General features: G+C 38.6%; 3 protein-coding genes across 8 annotated transcripts; 2 read left to right on the top strand and 1 right to left on the bottom strand.

Moving 5' to 3' along the window:
• Positions 1–4,418: 4,418 nt before the first annotated feature.
• On the top strand, positions 4,419–7,110 carry LOC147310108 (serine/threonine-protein kinase pim-1-like). Its single transcript, XM_086269614.1, has 9 exons — positions 4,419–4,690; positions 5,083–5,319; positions 5,445–5,570; positions 5,694–5,788; positions 5,927–5,974; positions 6,059–6,277; positions 6,367–6,547; positions 6,634–6,804; positions 6,894–7,110. The coding sequence occupies exons 1-9, from the start codon at positions 4,630–4,632 to the stop codon at positions 6,983–6,985; spliced, it is 1,230 nt and encodes a 409-aa protein (XP_086125740.1). The 5' UTR covers positions 4,419–4,629; the 3' UTR covers positions 6,986–7,110.
• A 1,022-nt stretch (positions 7,111–8,132) lies between these two features.
• LOC147310106 (uncharacterized) lies at positions 8,133–17,829 on the bottom strand. Of its 6 annotated transcripts, XR_015125766.1 has the most exons (12): positions 17,764–17,829; positions 16,983–17,076; positions 16,497–16,582; positions 13,873–14,013; positions 10,974–11,113; positions 10,714–10,853; positions 10,516–10,609; positions 10,266–10,365; positions 9,889–10,148; positions 9,626–9,804; positions 9,335–9,462; positions 9,115–9,246 (listed from the first exon to the last, which is right to left on the bottom strand). XR_015125766.1 is itself a non-coding variant. In XM_086269576.1 (11 exons), exons 4-11 carry the CDS (start codon positions 11,034–11,036, stop codon positions 8,995–8,997), a joined length of 1,224 nt encoding a protein of 407 aa, XP_086125702.1. In that variant the 5' UTR covers positions 11,037–11,113; positions 13,873–14,013; positions 16,497–17,076; positions 17,764–17,829; the 3' UTR covers positions 8,133–8,994. The 6 variants fall into 6 exon arrangements, 1 of the variants encoding a protein (XP_086125702.1); XM_086269576.1 differs by having other exon boundaries at positions 8,133–9,246; positions 9,335–9,470; positions 16,497–17,076; XR_015125765.1 differs by having other exon boundaries at positions 16,497–17,076.
• Positions 11,819–12,841, top strand: LOC147310107 (general transcription factor II-I repeat domain-containing protein 2B-like). Its single transcript, XM_086268280.1, has one exon. It carries the CDS (start codon positions 11,819–11,821, stop codon positions 12,839–12,841), a length of 1,023 nt encoding a protein of 340 aa, XP_086124406.1.
• Positions 17,830–23,897: the final 6,068 nt, after the last annotated feature.

Here is a 23,897-nt window from a genome sequence, read left to right as displayed (position 1 = left end):
AAGTATTTGTCCACTTCCTGATTTCTTTGGGGTTTTTTGTGTGTATTTGTCACACTTAAATGTTTTAGATCAGGGGTGTCAAACTCAATTGCACAGGGGGCCAAACCTCAAGGCACACTTTAGGTCGTGGCCCAGTTAAGAAAAACATTCATTGAACACACTAAAACAATGTTTTTCTTTAAAACATAAATATGAATAAAAACACTGGAATATAATTCAAGAATAAATAAACTTTAACTTTAAATATTTTGCTCTCCATAAAAATATATCCTGTCAAAATTATGCAAGTTAGAAATATGAACATGCTGCCAAAACCCCAGAAAAAATAAATGAAAACATATACAAGGTTCGAGCCGCATGCAGACAGAGCTGGGGCATTGCTTCAGGAATAGAACTAATAAACTCTGAAGACCATTCAGTGTCGTGCTTTCCCTTGAGTGTCCCATTAGAATGCAGCTCCATCTGAATCTGCACAGGTGCAGTTTCCACGTCAACTGTAAATGGATTGTGAAGCAGCTCGAAATTCTCATTTTGTGCTTCAAAGTCACCAAAGCGCCACGCGAACTCAGTGCGCTCCGTTTATCAGCAAAGTGCGCATTTGTGAACACTGTTGCGCTGACTTGGTTCAACATTACTTGGCAACAGGGAAAGTGAGGCAGGTTGCACTGGTGCATTTGTGATAGCTTCACTTGAAATGCCTTCATCGCATCATGCCATGCCCATGTACTGACAGATTTCCTTGCTGAGTTCAAAAACCCTATTGAGAATTTTTCCCCAACTCAGCCAACGGACCTCTGTATGATGGCATGTCGGCAAACTCTGAATCTATTTCCCACACAAAAGACTGAAATTGACGGTGATTTAAACCTTGATCTCAGATAAAATTTACGGTTTGCGTCACGGTGATCATTACATGTTCCATTTTTAGGACTTTACCACACAGCGTTTCCTACCGCGGTAAAGTGAGCCGCGGTCAAGCCAGCCGCCTCTTACGGTGTGTTCACACCGAACGCGATGGATGCGAATAGAGCGTCAGGTTTACATGTAAAGTCAATGGAAAGGCGCGATGACGCGCGATTGCGGGTCCCGCGAAAATTCGGAAGCAGATTTGCGTCGCGAAAACGCGTGAAACGCGCGTCAGTGTAGCGCGTTTGACGCGCGAATAAAACCACGCGCGTCAGTTTTTGTGTTGCATTTTGTGCATACGCGCGTTCCGCCGCATAAATTTCCTTGCGCTTTTACACCAGTCTTTGCGGTAGTGCCTTTTCGCTTTATATCCTGATTGAATCCGATAGAAAGCCTAGACCCGCGCACGCGTGCACAGTCACACGCACGCGCGCACCTCAGGTCAAAGTATCTCACGCTCTAATGTATCTGTTTTTCTTTTCTGTGCTTTAACTTTCTACAAAGTGAAAATAACTTAAAGAGTTGGTGCCTGAGATGCCAAATTCCAACATCCTCATTCCCGCCATTGAGATAACACTCTCACACAGGCCCAGAGAGCAGATGTTGCTGCATTGCAGATGTGTTATACCCCCTGCCCAGCCGAGTGACTCTCAAAAAGAAAATTTTGCAGAAAATCAGTGTGATCGCTTGGCTCACTGGAATTATCATCTCGATATCTCTTGTCCTTCTTTCATTTTAGACGTCTTGAAAACAAGTTTTAACAAAGTCCTGGAGAAGTACCCAATGCTGGAGGACCTCCTGGCTCAGATAAACTCCTCTCTGACACAAACACACATGCATACTGAATTCACATCTTGCCATACAAATGTGATACAGTAACCAACTTTCTTTCTTTCAGAAAAAAAGAAAATTGGGAGATTCAAAATTTTCCTCACAGTAATGTTTGCATCAGTCTATCAGATGAATCCCCTCCAAGTCCAATATTTACATCAGTTACAGTGATAATGCTTGGTGTCTACTTTCAGCCACCGCAGTATGCCAGGAATGAATCTCATTGAAATTGTAGTTGCATTTGCTATTTAGTTTAATTGTCATGGATGATACACAGACAACCCAACAGCAAACAGAGGAAAACAATGGGCTTAAATACACAGAGGGATAAATGAGGGAATAAGACACAGGATGAGAGCACAGCTGCGAGAAATCACAAACAACAAGAACATGGGGAAGGAAAACTGAAAACACTAACATAGTCTAAGGAGCTTAGAAAGAAAACGTCTGGACTTCTTTAAGTTGCTTGAAGATGTTCAAGCAAGGTTTAAGTTCTTTTCATCCGAGAAGGTGAAACATCTTCAAGCAACTTCAAGTCCAGACGCTTTCTTTCCAAACTCCTTAGACTACGATGACCTAGATGACTGAGAACCTTCACAGACATGACACTAACATAGCACACATGACTATCAAAGTAAAACAGCAAACAAGAGACTTTTACAAAGACACAGAGTTGACACAGAGACATAACTGACTGGGGAGAAATTGGGGAACATGGAAACAAGAGTGACTAGACATGACATGTGGGACACAGGGGCAAGGCAAAGTAACAGAAACCTAAAGCCTAAGAATATAACACAAGAAGAAAACGATAAAGAGAACCAAAATCATACATAAGAATAATCAATGAATATAAATGAACAAACACAAAACACTGGGTCACAGACTCCGTACCATGACAGTTAAATGTACATAATAAATACTTTAAATCAGATGACAATGTAGCTGACACCGTGTTTACAGGGAGTGCAGAATTATTAGGCAAATGAGTATTTTGTCCACATCATCCTCTTCATGCATGTTGTCTCACTCCAAGCTGTATAGGCTCGAAAGCCTACTACCAATTAAGCATATTAGGTGATGTGCATCTCTGTAATGAGAAGGGGTGTGGTCTAATGACATCAACACCCTATATCAGGTGTGCATAATTATTAGGCAACTTCCTTTCCTTTGGCAAAATGGGTCAAAAGAAGGACTTGACAGGCTCAGAAAAGTCAAAAATAGTGAGATATCTTGCAGAGGGATGCAGCAGTCTCAAAATTGCAAAGCTTCTGAAGCGTGATCATCGAAGAATCAAGTGTTTCATTCAAAATAGTCAACAGGGTCGCAAGAAGCGTGTGGAAAAACCAAGGCGCAAAATAACTGCCCATGAACTGAGAAAAGTCAAGCGTGCAGCTGCCAAGATGCCACTTGCCACCAGTTTGGCCATATTTCAGAGCTGCAACATCACTGGAGTGCTCAAATGCACAAGGTGTGCAATACTCAGAGACATGGCCAAGGTAAGAAAGGCTGAAAGACGACCACCACTGAACAAGACACACAAGCTGAAACGTCAAGACTGGGCCAAGAAATATCTCAAGACTGGTTTTTCTAAGGTTTTATGGACTGATGAAATGAGAGTGAGTCTTGATGGGCCACATGGATGGGCCCGTGGCTGGATTGGTAAAGGGCAGAGAGCTCCAGTCCGACTCAGACGCCAGCAAGGTGGAGGTGGAGTACTGGTTTGGGCTGGTATCATCAAAGATGAGCTTGTGGGGCCTTTTCGGGTTGAGGATGGAGTCAAGCTCAACTCCCAGTCCTACTGCCAGTTCTGGAAGACACCTTCTTCAAGCAGTGGTACAGGAAGAAGTCTGCATCCTTCAAGAAAAACATGATTTCCATGCAGGACAATGCTCCATCACACGCGTCCAAGTACTCCACAGCGTGGCTGGCAAGAAAGGGTATAAAAGAAGAAAAACTAATGACATGGCCACCTTGTTCACCTGATCTGAACCCCATTGAGAACCTGTGGTCCATCATCAAATGTGAGATTTACAAGGAGGGAAAACAGTACACCTCTCTGAACAGTGTCTGGGAGACTGTGGTTGCTGCTGCACGCAATGTTGATGGTGAACAGATCAAAACACTGACAGAATCCATGGATGGCAGGCTTTTGAGTGTCCTTGCAAAGAAAGGTGGCTATATTGGTCGCTGATTTGTTTTTGTTTTGTTTTTGAATGTCAGAAATGTATATTTGTGAATGTGGAGATGTTATATTGGTTTCACTGGTAAAAATAAATAATTGAAATGGGTATTTATTTGTTTTTTGTTACGTTGCCTAATAATTATGCACAGTAATAGTCACCTGCACACACAGATATCCCCCTAAAATAGCTCAAACTAAAAACAAACTAAAAACTACTTCCAAAAACATTCAGCTTTGATATTAATGAGTTTTTTGGGTTCATTGAGAACATGGTTGTTGTTCAATAATAAAATTATTCCTCAAAAATACAACTTGCCTAATAATTCTGCACTCCCTGTATTAGTGTGTGGTCAACCACAAATCTTCATACTGTCATCCATACATGAGGTCTTTATGCAAACGATGAACGATAATGAAAGAAACTGTTTAACTGATATGAAATGATTGAATTATATGAAATATTATGGCTTTGTTTGCCAGAGTGTTTTTCTGTAAACTACTTTGAACTGCTGGCAGTCAGTGAAGTCACTGAAAGGCAAGATTCTATGTTGTGTTGCCGTAGTTTCCAGAGTTTACTTATAAAGCTCACTTACAGAATTCAGTTAGAAAAGTCAAGCATTTGAAAGGTGCACATTTGAAGGAATATTAACTCAATCTTAACTCATTACGGTTTACATTTTCGATTTTAAAAGTTCTCCAAAATTACAATGAAAAAGGAAACAAGAAAAATGACCACTCCAGCTGATAAGAAAGATTCAGGAGATCAAGGTAAGTAAAATAATAAAATAAAATCCTGGTAAAATCCAAATCCTAGAAATGTTGACACTATGTGAATCATTTTTAGAGTATTTGATTCATATGTTTGATTGAAAATAGCTTTAATACAAGATGTCTAATCAAAGAAAGGTTACCGGTCTTTTGGTAAAATAATGTAATAAGTTTATTCTTGGACTCAACAGTAAAAACAGACCAACAAGTGTCATCAAGATCTAAGACTTAGTGAACCTAGTATCAATTCGCACTGGTCAGTTTTTTTTATCCCAAGAATAAACTTGTGATAATTTAAGCAAAAGCAATTTCAAATTCTTTGCCATCAAACTGCTTCCAGTCCTGATGTCGGGGACTCTTTTTCACCACTGTGTTGTTGTCGTCGTTTATAGATTGTAAGAGCAGGACTGCTAAAAGAAAGGCCAGTCCTGAAAAGAAGACCCCAATAAAAAGGAGGAGGGTCGCTGAGCAGGCTGGTCCTTCCACCAGCTCAGATGTGGTCAAAGGAGTGAAGCGCAAGGTTGTGCAAGATGAAGAGGGCACAACAAAGAAAGCAAAGAAGGCTAAACTTCTCGACCATATGAGCGGTGACGAGGAGCAAGCATCCTTCTCGTTGGACTCTGGTAAAGGTAGGCTAATTAGTTGAATAAGGGGGTAGATTAAGTGTGGTTGCTAGGTTTAAGATATTGGTGTTTAGTGTTTGTGTCTATCATCCAGTGAGCTGATGTGCTTTTGGTGTTTTCCACATCTCCAGACTTGAACAACAAACAGGAGTGCGCAAAAAATGGCAAAAGAAAGGCCGCGGGAGACAACAGAGAGCCACTCAAGAAAAAAAAAAGGAATGTGGACCAGGGCAAAAAATCAGTGGCAGACCAAAAACGTAAGTAGCAAGCAGCTTGGGTTTTATATTCAGGGGAAGGGCAGAAGGAACATTTAGGCTACAGAGGAGAGTAATTTGTGTCACAGCTGTAATAAAACCAGATTTGCTGTTTTGTCTGTTCAGGTGAATTCCAAGCCAGATATGTGGAGGAGCACCAGCTCGGAGAAGGAGGCTGCGGAGCAGTGTTTGCTGGCTACCGGATAGAAGATCGTTTTCCAGTAAGTGTTCAGATGATGGTAGTAAGACAGGCAGTGACGCAGATAATGGATAATATCGTAAACTGAGACGTCTGCTGTGTTTCCACCTTTCATTATGTCATACTGAGGAAATGCTCACCAATGCTCTGTGTCTTCTAGGTTGCCATCAAACACATTCCCAAAAATAAAGTCTACTGCAAAGTGGCGGTAAGCGTCCAACACTTGAATTAGTTTCACATTACTGGATTGAATGCGGCGTTCCTCATCATCCACTTTGTTGTAATATTTCAGGATGAAAATGGGAAGATGCTCTCGGTGGAAGTGGCCATTATGCTTAAACTTGCAGGTGAAGCAGAAGGGTCAGTGGGAATATCAGCACCTGTGTCCTTGCTGGAGTGGTTCGACCTTGGCAAAGAGCTGATCCTGGTGCTGGAGAGACCTGTCCCCGCTGTGGACCTGCAAAAATACAAAGCAGAAAATGGAAGAACTTTAACAGAGGACACGGCCAAGGTAGGTTGACTGGAAGAGCCTTAGACTGTACAGCATTCAATCAAGGCAGAAAAGCATTAACTCATTATTGTGTTTTTCATCTTTTCCAGGTCATTCTGAAGCAACTAGTTGATGCTGTAAAGGAACTTGAGGAGAAACACATCTTTCATCGGGACATCAAGGGACAAAACATTCTGATTGAGACCGGCTCAGATGTGCCTCGAGTTCGCATCATTGACTTTGGACTGAGCTGCTTTGTTAAACAGCGATCTCTGTATCGCATCTTCTATGGTAACATATTCTGCTCTTGCTTTTCACAGATGTAACAATTTGTGTCTTTTGTTTTAGAAGAAATTGTAATTGTGTCTGTTTGTTAGGCACTCCTCTTCACATCCCTCCCGAGTGGTACATTAGGAGCTGCTACAGGTGTGGACCCACCACGGTGTGGCAAATGGGAGTGGTGTTGTATGAAGCGCTTCATGCACGATACTTTAGTACCGCGAGGTTCCTCACAAAGCAACTGAGCATCAAAAAGCGTCTGTCCACAGGTAAGAAAACTTCACACTTCCAGATTCACTGCTGCCTTGGATCACTAGAACTATCATCTTCATCTTTTTGATCTTTTCTTTCTTTCAAGAATGCCGGAATTTCTTGGACGCATGTTTAGCTTTAGCCCCGGAGAAGCGCCCAACACTGGAGGAGCTCCAGCTTCACCCCTGGCTAAGATAACACACACAAACACACAATTCACACCTTATCATGTAAGTGTGATACATTGTAGTAACTTCCTTTCTTTTTTCTGTTGGACAGGAATAGATAGAGTGGGTCAATCTTAAAAAGAAAATAAATAAAAATTTAGCTTTTTTGGAGTTCCTGTAACCCCCCCAGCCATCCCAGGAAAGGGGATCTCTCTTTGAATGGGCTTTCCCGAGGTTTCTTCCCATCGATCTGGCCCCCTGGGGAGTTTTTCCTCGTCTTCATAGAGAGCTTGGGCTGGGTCAGGAGCTCCATCAAAACTGTCTTTATTTGATGACTTCAATGTCATCAAATAAAGATGTGTTTTACTTAAAGTAAAATTTGATCAAAATAAAACTTGTTTAATTCATCTTTGCTGAGGATTCTCCTTCATTACTATTTTGTTTTGTTTTGTTGTTTTGTTTTTACCCATGGTGCATTTTGACAAATAAGAAAACTGAATCAGGTTAAAGTGTGCACAAAGACAGTCACACTGCAAATGATCTGAAGACTTGCATCTGTTGCTCTAACCCCCAACTAGTTTAGACAGATTTCCTGGTTCTACCAGAGGTTTTTTCCTTCAAGAAGGGAGTTTTTCCTTCCCACTGTTGCTGAGTGTTTGCTCATAGTGGGTTGTAAAAGCATAAAAGTTAATAAGAGGCATTCATAGCAGAGTTATCACAGAGGGAACTATATAGCTTAAATGTACACAGTAAAATTTGCAGTGTCAAACTAACACTTAAAGAGTTAAATTTAACACTGTTTCCGAGTCTATTTGGTGCCATTCAGAATTGGTGTTAAATCAACTCTTTCTATAGTGTTAAAATTTTAGAGTAAATTTAACTCTAAATAGAGTAAAAATTTAACACTGAGTAACACCGCATAGTGTTAAATCAACTTAACACTACTAGTAGTGTCATGTTACTCTATACTGTGTTATTCATACACTAATCTCTAGTGAAAAATTAGCTCTCATAGAGTAAAATTTGTAATTAATTTTACACCAAGTAATGTTACTAAAACTCTTCCTGTAGTGTTACCTTTACACTCAATTCACTGTTTTGCAGCATGAAAACCTGGTTTTTAATAATGCTTTTACATATAAAACAAGTGAGCAAAAACCACAACTAGATAATACATTTAACAGCTTTATTTTTATGTCAGGCTCAAAATATAAAAACATCTCATGTAGTGTATAAAACACTTTAAAACAATGAATTTAGTTCGGCATAAAACGGCAATATACAGGGAGGAATCTGAAATGCCATACTTGATTTGAAGAAGCAACACAGCTCATTTATGTTCAACACCTTCAGCACCATATTGGGATGCAGTCTGACCCTAAATGCATGATGATGGTCATCAAAACACAGGGTTTCCATCAGTTTTCCGCAGAGCAACACAATGTCATCTTTCACAACAATACTTTTGATCTTACAAAAAAGCAGAATCTCAGACACTACATCTGTACAGATGATAAAGTCAGGGCGGTACTCTGTACTGTGTGTTATTATCCACTTAGCTGAAAACAAACTGGTAGACAACACACCTCCAAGCAAATTCTGGACCTTCTTCCAGCTCTCCAAGTGTCACCATCTTTCCTGGTCCTAAAGCTAATCTTTCCAGGCTAAAGGACTCCCAATGCTTTATTTTATTACTATTATATTTATTTTTACTTGTGGTGTACTGTAAAGGTACACTCTGTAAGGCTGCATCTTTAGCCTGAGTATGAATCTCAAAAAACACTTCCTCCATTGAGGAGACAAAACTACTCACAGTAGATTGGCTTAATCCAGCTGCCCTGAGCTGTGCAACAGCAGAGGCACACCTATCCAAAGTGCTCTTATTTGACCTTTTCAGATGTTGTGGGTGTTTCTTCTACATTAGTTGACATCACCTCCCCTGTAGTGCTAACTTCTTTAACTGCCACATCAGGCTGTAGATTAACATCAGTGTCAGCCTGCTGGTCAAAATAGTTAAGGTGTTTGGTATTTAAATATTTTCTAAAACCTGTGGTCTGGATGAACATGTACATGTTGTGAAGCATAGTGTTTGTAAGATGTGCCAAACACAAAATGTGCTTTAAACAGTTCATCAACAGTACCAAGTGAAGAGGTAGACTTGCATGGCATGGCATTCTTGTCAAGAATAATGAAGAACCGGTGGATGTCATTCTTTTTCACCCCAACAGCCAGGAGGTAGGGTTGAGTGCTGGTAGTGATGGAATCAAGGTGCTCTTGGATATTTGTTCCAGTCTGAAAAGACAAATACAGACAGGCAATAAGAATCAAGTGTTTCTTAAACTGGTAATTCATAACATAAAAATAGAAAAGAAACACAAACCTTCTTGAAGACCACAAGACGCCTTTCTGCTTGAGAAGCTGACACCTTTCCTGGTCTCTTCCGACCCTGACCAGATGGTGGAATCAGATGTAATAGCAATAGAATTGCTGAGAGGTCACTGTCCCAGCCTGCAAAAATTATTTGTTTTTAATAAAGTTGAGTCATCATCAACAACATATTTCAATGCATTGATAAAATGTTTGAGTAGACCCAAAAGACAAAAAGGATAACTGTTCTGTGACAAACATTATATATGCTATGAATGTGCTAATCAAAGAAACAACAGCTCACCAATTAACTTCAGTGACATCCTCAGGTGAGTCAGCTGCCAGCAAGAGTTCTTCCAGGTCACTGGTAGAAGGAAGCTTTCTGCCTTGTTGGATAATCTTTCTTTTGAATGTTGTTGGCCACCTCTCCAGCAACCTGCCTGATACATCCTCACCAAACATCAGTACAAAATCCTGTTCGATCTGTAACAGGGATAGAGAATTATATCTGCTATCTACAAAATATTAAAGTGTGTTTACATTGTCAAAGTAATGACAAATATTCACCAAGCCTTTGATATCTTTGAAACGTGGAAAAACAGACAGTATGTTGCTTGACAGCAGGAGGCCAAGGACCATGTTGTGTCGATAAACAAATGTCAACTTCATCTTCTTCTTGACTGTGTCTTCATCAGCTGAATGTTTCATCAGAGAGATTGCTTCCTTGCACTCATCCTCACTCAGTAACTTCTCTGTAACAAACTGCAACTCTCGTCTGACAGTTGGTCCACCACACTGGTCTTCACTCGATGATCCATCTCCTGGTGCTAGACAATATGAAATACAGCTTTATCAAAACTAATAACAACATTTAATAACCATTATTAATAAAGAACCACAATGTGGAACTGTATTATGTATTTCCACTGAATTATAAATGTTACCTCCAGATGATAATCGCCTCCCTTTAGCAGTGCATCTCTGTATGGCTTTAATCCTCCAGGCCAAGTACCCGGTGCTACCCTCGCCATCATAATAATGTTCCTTGGAGAGTGACATGTACAGACACTGATAAATGAATAAACAAAATAAGTTATGTAACAATGAAGAGTTGATAAGAACATACATTTTAGCAGGATTTAAAATGTTTAAACGTGATTTTGGTTGTATCAGTTATTACTATGGGCTACCTACACAGCCATTTTTGGAGTACAGGCCACTGAGGTAAGAGAAAAAGGTTACAATTCCTCTGGCATACATTTCTTTTACCTGTCGTGGTGGTGATGTACTGCAAGATCAAAAGGAAAAGAACTAGTCAGCTTCCCTGGAATTCATAGAGATTTAAAATAATTTGAAAATGATAGTAAAATCACAGGGCCAGAAATAAATTACCCATTTTTTTCTGTCAAGTCTGTCAAGTATGTTGACCAGTATGTTTTTCTTCTGGTTTCATCCACCAGGGACTTGGTCCGATTGTATTCATTTATTATACGTTCTCCACCAGGTTTGCTGGTGAAAATCGATTCCACCAACTGGAAAACACAATAAAAAAAAACATTCTACATGTTGATATAACCACTGCAGTTCAGAGCACTTAAACTACAAACAAAAATGACACTGTTAGAAGAATGTGGAAATCTGCTAACTCTTACTTGCTTAACTTCTGCATCCAGCTTCTGATGTTTCCTCAAAGGGCTGTCTGAAAGGATGACCATATCCTGTGAATCTGATGAATGTGGCAATGATAACTGGGACTGCTCAGGAGACACTTCTGCAGCAGCTGTTTCCAGACCTCAAAAACAGGAGCAAAACAAATGAGTTTACATGGTCCCTCTATAGCAGGGGTCACCAACACGGTGCCCGCGGGCACCAGGTCGCCCGCAAGGACCACATGAGTCGCCCGCGGGCCTGTTCTAAAAATAGCTCACCATAACAACTTACCAGTAAGCTGCATCTATTTTTATTTTTTCTTCACAATTGCATTGGTGTTAATTTGTTAGAGATAATATATTAAAAAAAAGTTTATTATTAAATATTAGATCATGATCTAATATTTAGTGCTAGCTGGTCTCCACGGAAACAGTTGCCGTGAAGACCAGCAAAGGCAAAGGTGAGGAGATGAGGAAAACATGGCGGAAAAAAGGAAGAAAACATAATTTTCACAGTGAATGGGAGGAAGAGTTTTTTTTTTACCACTGTGAAAGATTCATGCGTGTGTCTCATTTGCGGGGCAACTGTGGCAACGGCAAAGCGGCACAAGGTGGAGAGACATTTCCGAACGTGTCACACAAGCTACCATGCTAACTACCCAAAGGGCAGCACACTGCGAGCGGAAAAGGCCCGCGAATTAAAGGCAGGTTTGAGCAAACAGCAGTCTTTTTTCACGAGACCGGTGAAAAACTCTCAAAAAGCAACCGAAGCCTCATTTAGAGCTACACATTTCATGATTAAGAAAAAGAAGGCATTTTTAGACGGGGAGGTTTTCAAAGAAGCAATGATGATAATTGCAAAAACTGTGCTTAAAGACGAGAAATATGGAAACGATGTAATCTCCACTCTCTCTGATGTCCAGCTGGGGGCAACTACAATTGTTAGAAGAGTGTCGGCTATGTCCGGGAACTTGGCCAATCAGTTGGATCAGGATCTGGCAAAGTGCAGTTGGTTTAGCATCCAGTGTGACGAGTCCATCGACAGCAGCAGTACAGCACAGCTGATGGTCTTTATCCGGATGGTATTTGATGGTTTCTCCACAAAAGAAGAACTTCTGACACTACTGCCGCTAAAGACAACAACGAAGGGAGTTGACATCTATAACGCGGTGAAGGAGTTTTTCGCGAAGAAAAAGGTACCGTTGGAAAAGCTGGTATCAGTGACTACCGACGGGGCTCCTGCTATGATCGGCCGACATACGGGATTCATTGCTCACTGTAAAGGTGACACAGAGTTCCCAAACTTCATGCATTACCACTGCATCATTCACCAGCAGGCGTTATGCGCAAAGGTGATCGGCTTCGAGCATGTCATGACTCCCGTCGTGAAGATCATAAACAGCATCCGCTCCAGAGCTAAACAGCACAGAACATTCAAGGTGCTATTGGAGGAGCTGTCAGCTGAATATGGTGACTTGCTACTACATACGGAAATCCGATGGCTCAGCAGGGGACGGATTTTGCTTCGTTTTTTGTCACTTTTGGGTGAAATCCAGGAGTTCATGCAATCCAAAGGGGAAGACACATCTCTGCTGGAGGACACTGAGTGGACACTTGACCTTGCGTTTTTAACAGACATTACTGGGAAACTGAACCATTTGAACTGTGAGCTGCAAGGCAAAGGTAAGACTGTTGCTGACATGATAAGTGCTTTAAATGGATTTAAAGCCCAGATGAGCATCTTCTCTGTGCATTTACAGAGAAAAAAGGTGCTGCACTTTCTTTCTGTGCAGATGGTGCTGAAAGACAATGCTTCTGCATCTGAGACTTTTGACAAAGTTGCAGAAAAGTACACTCAAGTCATAAACTGACTTGGTCAAGAGTTTGAGAACAGGTTTTGTGACCTTGATCAGCTTGAGCCATGCGTCTCATTTGTTTCCAATCCTTTCATGAATGTGGACACAACATGCATTGCTGAGCAACTAAGTTCAATGTTCAGCTTGGATGCTGGACAGGTGGAAATCGAAATTGTAACATTGCAAAATGACGTCCACCTCAAAGCCTATCAGGGTGCACCAAACTTTTGGTGCCTTGTTGACACAGAAAAGTACAGTGGTGTTTGCACAGCAGCTATGAAGGTTGCCAGCCTGTTTGGTTCAACCTATCTTTGTGAATCAGCCTTTTCTGACATGAACTTCATCAAGAACAAACACAGAACACGCCTCTCCGATGCACATCTGCAAGACTCACTCAGAGTTGCAGTGTCAAGTTATACCCCAGATTACAACACACTGGTGAACAGCATGCAATGCCAGGTTTCCCACTAACAGACAAAGAAAGCCATATTAGATGTTCTCAGTGGCAATTTGCTTTAAAATGCTGCCAATTTGGTGAAAAGTTCTGTAAAATTTGAAAGTTGATTTTTTGTATGTTACATACATACAAAAATAATGTATGTAACAGTGCATGATTTGTTAAAATTTGTTAGTGGTAAGTGAAAATGTTGTAGAAGTGATCACTTCAAAATGTAAATACTTGCAGAGATATATAGAAATAAAGCGTTGCATATTGATATTTATGTTTCCTACCTTGTTTCCTACTTGCATTCTTTATAATTATGGTGAAAAATAATTAACATAATTAGTGTCCGTACATAGATGAATATCATTAATTATTAATGATAACACATAATTAAGTTAAACTGAGGAAATTTGTTATTTGAGAAGTGTGTGTCAAACTGGTAGCCCTTCACATTAATCGGTACCCAAGAAGTAGCTCTCACTTTCAAAAAGGTTGGTGACCCCTGCTCTATAGACACATTTTATAAACTCTTTTTAATAAACAATGTAATAATGATACTAAAAAAATGACATCCAGTGAAACACACATCACTCAAACAAACCTTTTTCATATTTGATGGTTAATACCCCAGTTGAGGGATCTGTTACTATATCCTCAAATATATCATCATCCAACTCAGTCCCTGAACTATCAAAAACTTTCACTCCTTTTGTTACAGCTGGCACACCAAACTTTGCAAATGCTGGAAACAAGCACACAAGTTTGAGTAAACAAAAAGATTACATGACATTAGGGCTGCTCGATTATGGCAAAAATGATAATCACGATTATTTTCACTGAAATTGAGATCTCGATTATTTGACGATATTTATTTAACCCTTACGACCTACTATAGAACCAAGTCCGCCAGAGCTTATGTTATTTTTTTTACATGTTGTAGTGCCATTTGTGGGAGCATTTCAAGTTGCTATACAACTGTTATAGCCCATATTTTAATAATATGTATGCATTAAATCCATAGTAACTACATTAATTGCAAAAAAGTGCAATAAACTACAAAAAAATTGAAAATCATTTTTGTTTGTTTTTTACATACATTTCTACTTGGAGAAATTTAAGAGGTTTATCCCTCAAAACTTTAAATACAAAAAAGTTGCAAAAAATAGTTTACAACAACAGGAAATTTATTTTGAGTGTCTTCATAGTTTTATTTTGGAGATACATCAATTTTTATATACTGCAGGAAAAACGAAAAAACAATCCTATAATGCAAATTTGCAAAGAAAACAGCAGGTGCCTCAAAATAAACTATTTCCAGCAGTGCAATTCGAGTTCTAAGCAGAAACTATTCAGAAAAGTCAAACGTGACTCATAAAAACACCAGTATAAGCTTTTAAGGCCTATAAGTAAAAAACTACATTTTCCACGAAAATGACGTCACTTCCGGTTTTGGGCAGGAAATGGCGGACATGCTATAATTCGCGCTGACGTCTGTTTCACTGTGGGAAGTGTTACGAACAGCTGATCGGATCGGCAAAGCGTGTTTCTGGAATATTATGTTTTTGTTGCTGCAAGCGCTTTTTATGCAGTTTTTGCAAAGCTATATGTGGAAGGAAACCGTGACCGAGGACAAGCTGATGGCATAAGATGTAAGTACAACTCCTCTGGTTTCATATGCAAAAAAAATTATTGCGCTAGCTTACACGGTTCAGGTTCTACAGGGATTTAAAAATAGTTACACAAAATGGAGCGTGCAGCTCTGACGCTTTAAAGGGTTAACAATAACAACGTATTGAATAATGACTTTAAAATAATGACTTTTGTCGCATGGAGTCACACAAACCACCTGCAACTCAACACCTCAAAGACTAAGGAACTGGTTGTGGACTTCGGGAGGTCCAGAGAACGTCCACTGCCGGTTCAGATAGAGGGGGAGGAGGTGGAGGTGGTCAACAAGTACAAGTACCTCGGGCTGTGGGTGGACAATAAACTGGACTGGTCATGCAACACAGAGCACCTGTATAAAAAAGCCCAAAGCCGACTGTACTTCCTCAGGAGGCTGAGGTCTTTTAACATCTGCAGGAAGCTCCTGAGGATGTTTTACCAGTCGGTGGTTGCTGGAGTACTTTTCTATGCTGTGGTGTGCTGGGGGAGCAGCACAGCAAAGAGGGACTCATCCAGGCTGGAGAAACTGATCAGGAGGGCTAGCTCTGTGGTCGGCATGAAGCTGGACACTCTGGTGACAGTGGCAGAGAAAAGGACATTAAAGAAACTGATGGACATTATGAACAATGCTGGGCATCCTCTGCACACGGCCATAAACAATCAGAAGAGTCTGTTCAGTGACAGGTTGCTTCTCCCCAAGACAAGAACTAACAGACTTAAAAACTCCTTTGTCCCACACGCCATCAAACTGTTTAACTCCTCTCTGGAGGGGAGAGGGAGGGGAAACAGGAGGACAAAGGAGGGGGGAACAACTAAGCTGTAGTGCCTCTTCACCTCACTGTGCAATACCTTGTGCAATACTTTTTGTAAATAGTCAACAGTGCAATAGACTCAATACTTGAAATGTGCAATTCACTTGTATTTTTATTTTTTATTCCTATTTATTCTATTTATCCCCTTTGTATATTTTATTTATATTTGTCTCTGTATTTATATATGTGTGTATATATATATATATATATATATATATATATATATATATATATATATATATATATATATATATATATATATATATATATATATATATATATAACAATTCTGTAACTGTAACTTCGGTCGTTGCTGTGCTTTTTGGAAGTCGAATTTCCCAGAGGAACCCACCCGAGGGATTAATAAAGTTCTATCTTATCTTATCTTATCTTATCTTAAAAAATAATATAAAATGGTGTGCAACACCACTGAAGTTTTTTTTTTACCTCTCTTTTCAACCAACGGCAGTCACTCTCGTCTCCAAATAACTTCTGCTTAGCTTTTTCAAAAGTGACTCAAACAAATAAAAACTAAATTATTAAGCACCAGTAACATGCTTGATAAGTGGTAGATTAGGAGTTACACTCACATTATACAGTTTTTCCACTAAATATACATTCGTAGCTAAGATGATTCCAAAACGTAGATCATTTTCAATTAATCATAAAATGCAGTTTGAAGAGACTAAATAACAAAAAGAACTTAAAGCACATTGAACACCTTTTTTATACCATGTTGGTTTCTTACCGGCAATCAAAATTCCTTAAGGCTTGGCTCAGATACTCTAGCAAATTTCTGCACACCTCCCAGTTTTGCTTTAAGCAGCATGCTTCCTGTAGACAGTAATTTCTTATAGTCAGTGCTCTTCATTGAACTACTGTAAACAGAAAATGTGAATATTAAACCAGTCCCATAAATACCAGTAAAACAGCCTTGCATTGTTATTTCTTACACTGTATGTATGTCAACCCCTTGGCTGTAGTTTTTAAGCCCTGTACTAAATGAGTATTTCACCTACATGAAATATATTCCTCAATACAAAACTAAAATAATTACTAGTACTTTTACCGTTTGTCTGATCTAACTTAGCACTAGGGAGTCAGTATTTTGTTCATCTTTAGTTTAACATACTGAACAGTCTGCTAACCAAAATAATGATAATGGATTGGATTTATATAGCGCTTTTCAAGGCACCCAAAGCGCTTTACAATACCACTATTCATTCACTCTCACATTCACACACTGGTGGAGGCAAGCTACAGTTGTAGCCACAGCTGCCCTGATGCAGACTGACAGAAGCGAGGCTGCCATATCGCCATCGGCCCCTCTGGAAAAATGGAAAAAGGTAACTTGTGTCAATACCATCATTAGTTAACATCAAGTTAACTCACTACAAATACAAACACTGCCATCTTAAGTTCAAACTACTAAAAGAAAACATTACAAACTGAATCCTGGATATTTTGGATACTTTATCAAGTTTATACTGCCTGCTGGTTGTAATCACTGTAACTGTAAAATCGCTAAAGACAGCGGAATTGAAATAAGACAATAACCTTACTGAAAACGACCTCTATAGCTAGGTATCCAAAAAGAAGTTAAAGATGTAACATTAGTGTAAAATATTAATTAGTTAATGATTGCCTTACATAATTTAAAATGTAGCAATAACAAGCGAATTGCCCGTGCACCAAGGTTAGCCAAAATGCTGTTAGCTAGCTAATGTTAATATGTAGCTCCCAACACATGGAGGGTTTAATTTAATGGAATTTCAAACATGCTAGAACACAACACAATCACCACTACACACTGAAATAAATTAACAAGCCTTACAGTCTTAGCCAACACTAATTAACAACCTTACGTTAGCATACAGACAGTGTCACATTTGCTTCAGGTACAAAATGAAATATATAATAAACATGGACAAAAGGAATGTAACCTTATTTTAACATGCTACCTGTGTTTAAAATGTCAAATTGTTGGTTTTAATAAGTGAATATGAATAACTTACGTGTAACTGATGTAAAGAAAATGGCATCTGAAAAATTCTCTCGGTTTGAAAAGGAGTCTGTGGTGGGAGGAGCTTTCTATCTAGAGTAACATTGACACTCAGTCTTTTAACTCCGCGCCCACACTGGGAGGCGTTTTGCTCCAGCTGTCGTTATAATGACTCTATTAGAGTAAATACACTTTAACACTGCTGATTTAACACTGGGAAATTTACTGTGTACAATTTCTACAGGACGAATTATAACTTCATTATGTATAAAAGCTCCTGTGGATAATTACTCCTATTTGTAACTTTACACAAGAGAAAGTTTGCTGTCACACTATTTATAACAGGTTGGGTTTTGTCCTCTGAGTTGAGCCTTGCAGTTTATTGAAGAATTTCCTCTAAAGTAGCTGTTGATAAAGATTTAAAGTCCTGTTTATATACAGAAATATTCTTTAGTTCATGTTTTTTTTACATGTCTGCCTCAGTCGATCAGTAGAAGATCTGGCACAGGAAACTAGATGATGAAAAAAGGGTACGAATACACATATATATCTGTATCTATATAGATACAGATATATATACACACACACACACAGGTTGCAATGTAGTATTTTCATTTTTTCTTAGCATTTCTTTAACGTCTTGGTGCAAAAGAATACCTGCATTTGTGTGTAAAGAAATGTTACATATGTACTAAAAACAGTTGGAAAAAAGAACTACAAATTTGGAAAGGAATTTATTCATGTTCTTACTCATAGATGGAGTACATGGTTTAAAAAACACTGAGGAAACAGATATGAGGCGGCTGTATCAACATAAAAACATTAATACAGTTAAAAATGAATAAAAAGTTGCACGCTTAAACTTATTTCTCTACAGTTTGTACAATTAATCCATGTAACAATAGGTTCTCTCCTAGTATAGTAGTTATTAAAATATCTTTACATAAAAATACATTTTTAAGTACTCTCCAGTGGAAGTCTGTTGTGGCTTATGTTTCTAAATGACACAACCATAAAGCAGCCCACAGAATATACAAATATGTCTTTTATAAGTGAATGTTGGCTCCCACAATGGCCTGTTAAGTTATTGCAAAAATAATTTACTGCATAATATGTCAGATTAGAACATGTGATAAGCACAAAACTGAAGGGGAAACAATAAAAACAAAAATTAAAAAACAAATACTAAATTAAGTTAAAGGATATTTCTTACTATACTATATAATTGTATAATGTTGCGTTTGATTGCAAATGAAAACCCACCAAGAAAAAAAGAAAGAAAGAAAAAGAGAGAATAGAGTTTAATTTATTCAAAACACATTCTTTTCTTTTATTTAAGCTGTAGCGAGATTCAAATGGACAAAAGAGAAAGAAAAATATTACAGATTTGTTTTATTAATCATGAATAAACTTTATTATACACAACTCTAAATTTCAGTTGGTCTTAGTCAGATGTGTTTTTAATTAAATCCTGCAACACTGTGCTCGCTGCCATCACTTTATATCTTAGTGTGCAATTCAAATATATACTTATTACAATATTTTTCCCCCTTAACTCTCAACTCGCGTTTTTAAAATGTCTGTGATCATATTTGTCCGTTGACTTCTGTCTGGGCCTCGAACGATTCATCAGACAGGTTGGCAGCCTCCAACTGATGCTCCAGACTTTCATCATCGCCTCTATTCTGATCAACTCTTATCTTAAACTTAGTGATGAACTCATTACTGGCCAGCGCGCCCTCCTTTTTAGGGCATGTGGGCTTTGATAACAGCCGGCTTTCCAGTCGCTCTGCAAAGAAAATTCACAAAACATTTCTTATTTGGTAAGCTTGTTAACAAATTTTAGTTCAGTTTTGCTGAAAGTTATAGCATGCATCAGGTAAGAAGCAATTGGTTTTTAAAAAGCATATACATTCCCCAAAACATTTTTATTATGTGCATTTTGGAGAATAAAAGATTGTACACAATTTCCCTTTTTAAAGTAAAAAGATTATTAAGTCTAATTCTTACTTATTCAGTAGATTAAAGTATTGAAAAATCATTATTCATAAAATATGCACATTACAAAATTAAAGTTATTCAAAAATTACTCAAGTACTTACTCCAATACTCACATTATTCAAGTAAATTAAATTTTTGCCAATGTAATGTCACATAAAATCTTAATCTTAATCTGAATAAGGGATTTGAACCCCACACAGATGAAAGCTTAGCAGTGAAGCTCTCTCTTAAAATTTGAGTTATAAAGTCAGAAGTTATCACTGACAGAGATCCATGTTCTTTTAACATAAGAAAGAATATTTGCTGAAATTGACATTAATCCAAGCCCTTAAAACGCCATTTTGGATTAAGCATTTCCTTTTAGAAAAGTCTTCAATGAGCAGGAAGCTCCAGTACTGAAAAAAGAAGCCAATATCAACTGCTAAACGTGCTAAAAGTAAGTAAGTCCCCGTAGACTCAAAACACATACAGTATAAAAGTTATAGGTTTCAGATCTGAAAAGTAAAACAAATGTCAAAGTGCAAAAAGACTTGCTTGTTTGCTTGTTTGCTGTGTTTTGGTGAATATGTGCCCCAGTGTGGTGGTCAAACCAGGGCCAAATGAAACTTGCTCTTGTTGAGTATTCATAAAGCTGTTGTGTTGCATGTGTAGTTCATTGTAAATAATTGTACTTTGTGTGAAGTAGTTTCAATAAAACAGAAAAGAATAGTATACTTGTTTGTTTGTTTTTTTATTCTTGATCTGTTCACATGTACTTAGCAAGTACATAAAAATGAAATGCAAGGTTCAAAGAATTATCTTTATGTTTACCATTAGAGAAAATTACATATACTCTAAAAGATAAACAAGAAATTTTCCAGAAAATTTGGGGGCGCTACATCCAGTATATTGGGACTAAAGATCTATCTGGTTTACTGTGTGAGACAGGGACAGCCTAGCTATTCCCTGTACAGGACCACAACCATATGCTGCAATCTGAAAATTATTCTTTAAAATCTGTCAGAGGTCTCATGGACTCAAGTGCTTTCATTGAATGTACCTTGTGTTTCGTTTATTGTGTAAATTTGTTTGTGTATGTACTTTATATATGTATATATGTAAAACTTTAATAAACATAATGTTGAAAGAAAAAAAAATGAAATGCAAACTATTTACATGTCAACACACAGCTGGCATCAATCTTGAACCACAAAATGAAACATTACAGGCTATTTAGAGCAGCACGTTGTTTGGAGAAGTATTTCCCAACAACTTCAGGAAGGCACACTTTAAGGAAGAAGTCTTGTGCTTGCTTTAAACGCGGTTCCCAGAAATCCACATCAGGGAAGATGCGTATCACAGCAAGGTCTCTCTGTGTCCACACAACTAGGTCACAGTGGTCGTCTGGGTTCCCACTCCACGTCCTTATTTCATACGGGTCCACATTACCAATGCACGCAATTTTTTCAAAGTACCGTCTCTTGGCGTCTGGGCGCAATCGGTCGCGATACAGCCCTTTGTCTTTTGCGCTGATTTTGGTTCTGGCAGTCCGAATTCCAACACTCCAACATTGTGCGCTTGTTTTGCTTTCTGGCCTACTGACATGGCACCGCGATCCCACAATGCACTGCAACGTGACGTCAACTCCAAAGCCCTATATTCAGCCTCCCACCGGTCTCTTCGCCATTGTGAGGGGCTAGCTTCGCAATAATAGAAGTTTGACTTGATTGATGCGGGAATGTTCCCAGCTAGCTAGCGTTCAGCAAGGAGGCTGCAGTGCTGCATTATGGGAACTGTAGTTTGTGTGTTATTAGCGCCTCATATCGCCGGGCCATGCATAACAATAATAATAAATCTATATAAAATGATCTCGCAGGCTAGATATAAATGTCCGGCCTTGAGTTTGACACATGTGTTTTAGATCATCAAACAAATCTTAATATTAAACAAAGCTTAATGAAAGCTCCGTTTGTCTCATCAGTCGACAGAATATTTTCAGAAAGGATCCCCAAGGTGTTATTTGATAAATGTGAGATTAGCCTTTGTGTTCCTTTTGGCCAGCAGTGGCTTTCTCCTTGGACTCTCCCATGGATGCCATTTTTGCCCAGTCTCTTTTAAAAAAAAATGTTTTATTGTTGAATCATGAACTCTGACCTTAACCGAGACAGGTTAAGGCCTGCAGTTCTTTAAATATTGTTCTGGGTTCTTTTGTGACCTCCTGAATGAGTCGTCACTGGGCTGTTGGAGTAATTTAGGAAGGCCGGTCATTCTGGAAAGGTTCACCACTGTTCCAAATTTTCTCCATTTGTGGAAAATGGCTCTCTTTGGTTTACTGGAGTCCCAAAGCCTTAGAATTTGGTGTGATGTGTTGCTTTTTGAGATCATTTAGCGTACTTGAATTTGTCTCACAAGATCTATTTAAGTGATTGCTTGATTCAACAGGTCTGGTAGTAATCAGATGATGAAATTGAATTTAGCTTTCCAAAAATCTTTGATTAATCACAGTTAATTCATGATTTAACAAAAAGGGGCAATTACTTTTTGGATAGCGTTTTTCCCTTAATAAATGAAATGATGATTGAAAAATAGCATTTTATTTTTCTTGATATCTTTGTTTAATTTTTTTTTTTTGGATAATCCAGAACAAATGTGACAGATATGCAAAAGCTAAGTTATCAGGTAGGGGGCAAATACCTTTTCAAACAGTACCTTTTTACTCGTGGACAGAGAAGACTCGGCCAACAGTGCTCTGTTTAATAATCTATTTATCTTTAATCTGGACCAATATGATTACCTGTGGTTACCAGAGGTATCTGCTGTGTTCTAACTGTTCAGAGATTGTCACGAGTACTTTCTGGCAGCAATTAGTGATGTGTCGGTCGCTAACGAAATGGCTCTTAGAGCCGGGTCTTTGACGTGAACGACACGAGCCGGCTCCTTATCGCCAGCCATGGGTCTCTCTCTCTCTCTCTCTCACTTTTTTTTTCTGCTTCACTCAGCATGCGAGCCTTGTGCTTTGCACTGCAGGGGGGGGGGCAGTAGTTACACTCACAGTAGCAACACTCACAGAGCAGGAGGGAGAGACAGAAAGAAAGCCAGGGACAACAACATCACATTAGAAAGGTATAGTGATCATCCACGACTATTTTCGGTTGCGGATGATAAAGGATTGAGAAAGTTTATTTATGCAGGCCCATATGACAGAGAATATGCATCTTCTTTTTGTTTTCATAGTTTAATTTATATGTAATTGTGTTGTGGTTTGCAGTGTTTTGTGTTGTTTCACTTTAAATTTGTTTAAAAAGAAAAAGCTGAAAATTTAAATAGTTAAAAGTTGAACTGTGAATAGTTGGTTTTTGTATTATATGATTTATTTATTACATTTTATGTGGAGTGAATAAAAAAAAGTATATTTACGGTGGCCCCTAGAGACAAAGCAGCACGTACAAACTTCAAAACATGTACGAACCCTGAAGCGCATACAAACTAAGAAGCACGTAAAAACTCAGAAGCACGTAAAAACTCCAAAATACGTACAAAAGCCAAACAGAAGTGCTCCAGGATGCTAGGGGCAGTGTTGAGCTTTTGTTACCTAGAGCTTTTGTTACCTACCTACACAAGCCGGCAAGTAACAACGACCGGATATGGTGTGTGGTAGTAACAAGTAAATGAACATTTTTTTTAATTATTTGAATATATATGAGTGCTTGTGTATAAATACACAAACAATACACATATGCTTTCAATTGTGTAATTTAAGTGATCTAGGTAGCTCTGTTTTGGAATTTCAGTTAACGCTAGAAATGTGTTTTGGAGTTTGTACATGCTTTGTCTCTAGGGGCCACTGTATATATTTATATATAAACATATATAAATAAAACCACTTTTTTTACATTAGTAATTCCTTTTGTGCATAATTTAATATCATTGTAATAATAAATTAATTAAAGCAACAAAACAACCTGAAGAGCCGGTTCGGAGCCGAAAGAGCCGGCTCTTATTAGTAAGTCGAGCAGAAAGAGCCGGTTCTCTAAAAAGAGCCGGAAATCCCATCACTAGTAGCAATGCAGCAGCTCCTCCTTTCGTCCTCTGTTTGACCCTAACTCAAATAACCTCACATAAATGTGGGAGTCCCTCTTTCGAACTCAACCTCTTGTATGAAGTTGT

This window comes from Aulonocara sp. 'chitande type north' Nkhata Bay, linkage group LG17, assembly GCF_057382095.1.
Source record: "Aulonocara sp. 'chitande type north' Nkhata Bay isolate Kocher_YH1m ecotype deep benthic linkage group LG17, A_spYH_male_GT1.1, whole genome shotgun sequence".
NCBI lineage: Eukaryota > Metazoa > Chordata > Actinopteri > Cichliformes > Cichlidae > Aulonocara > Aulonocara sp. 'chitande type north' Nkhata Bay.
Note: the sequence above shows the minus strand (reverse complement) of the source record. Positions and strands in the feature narration are given on the sequence as shown.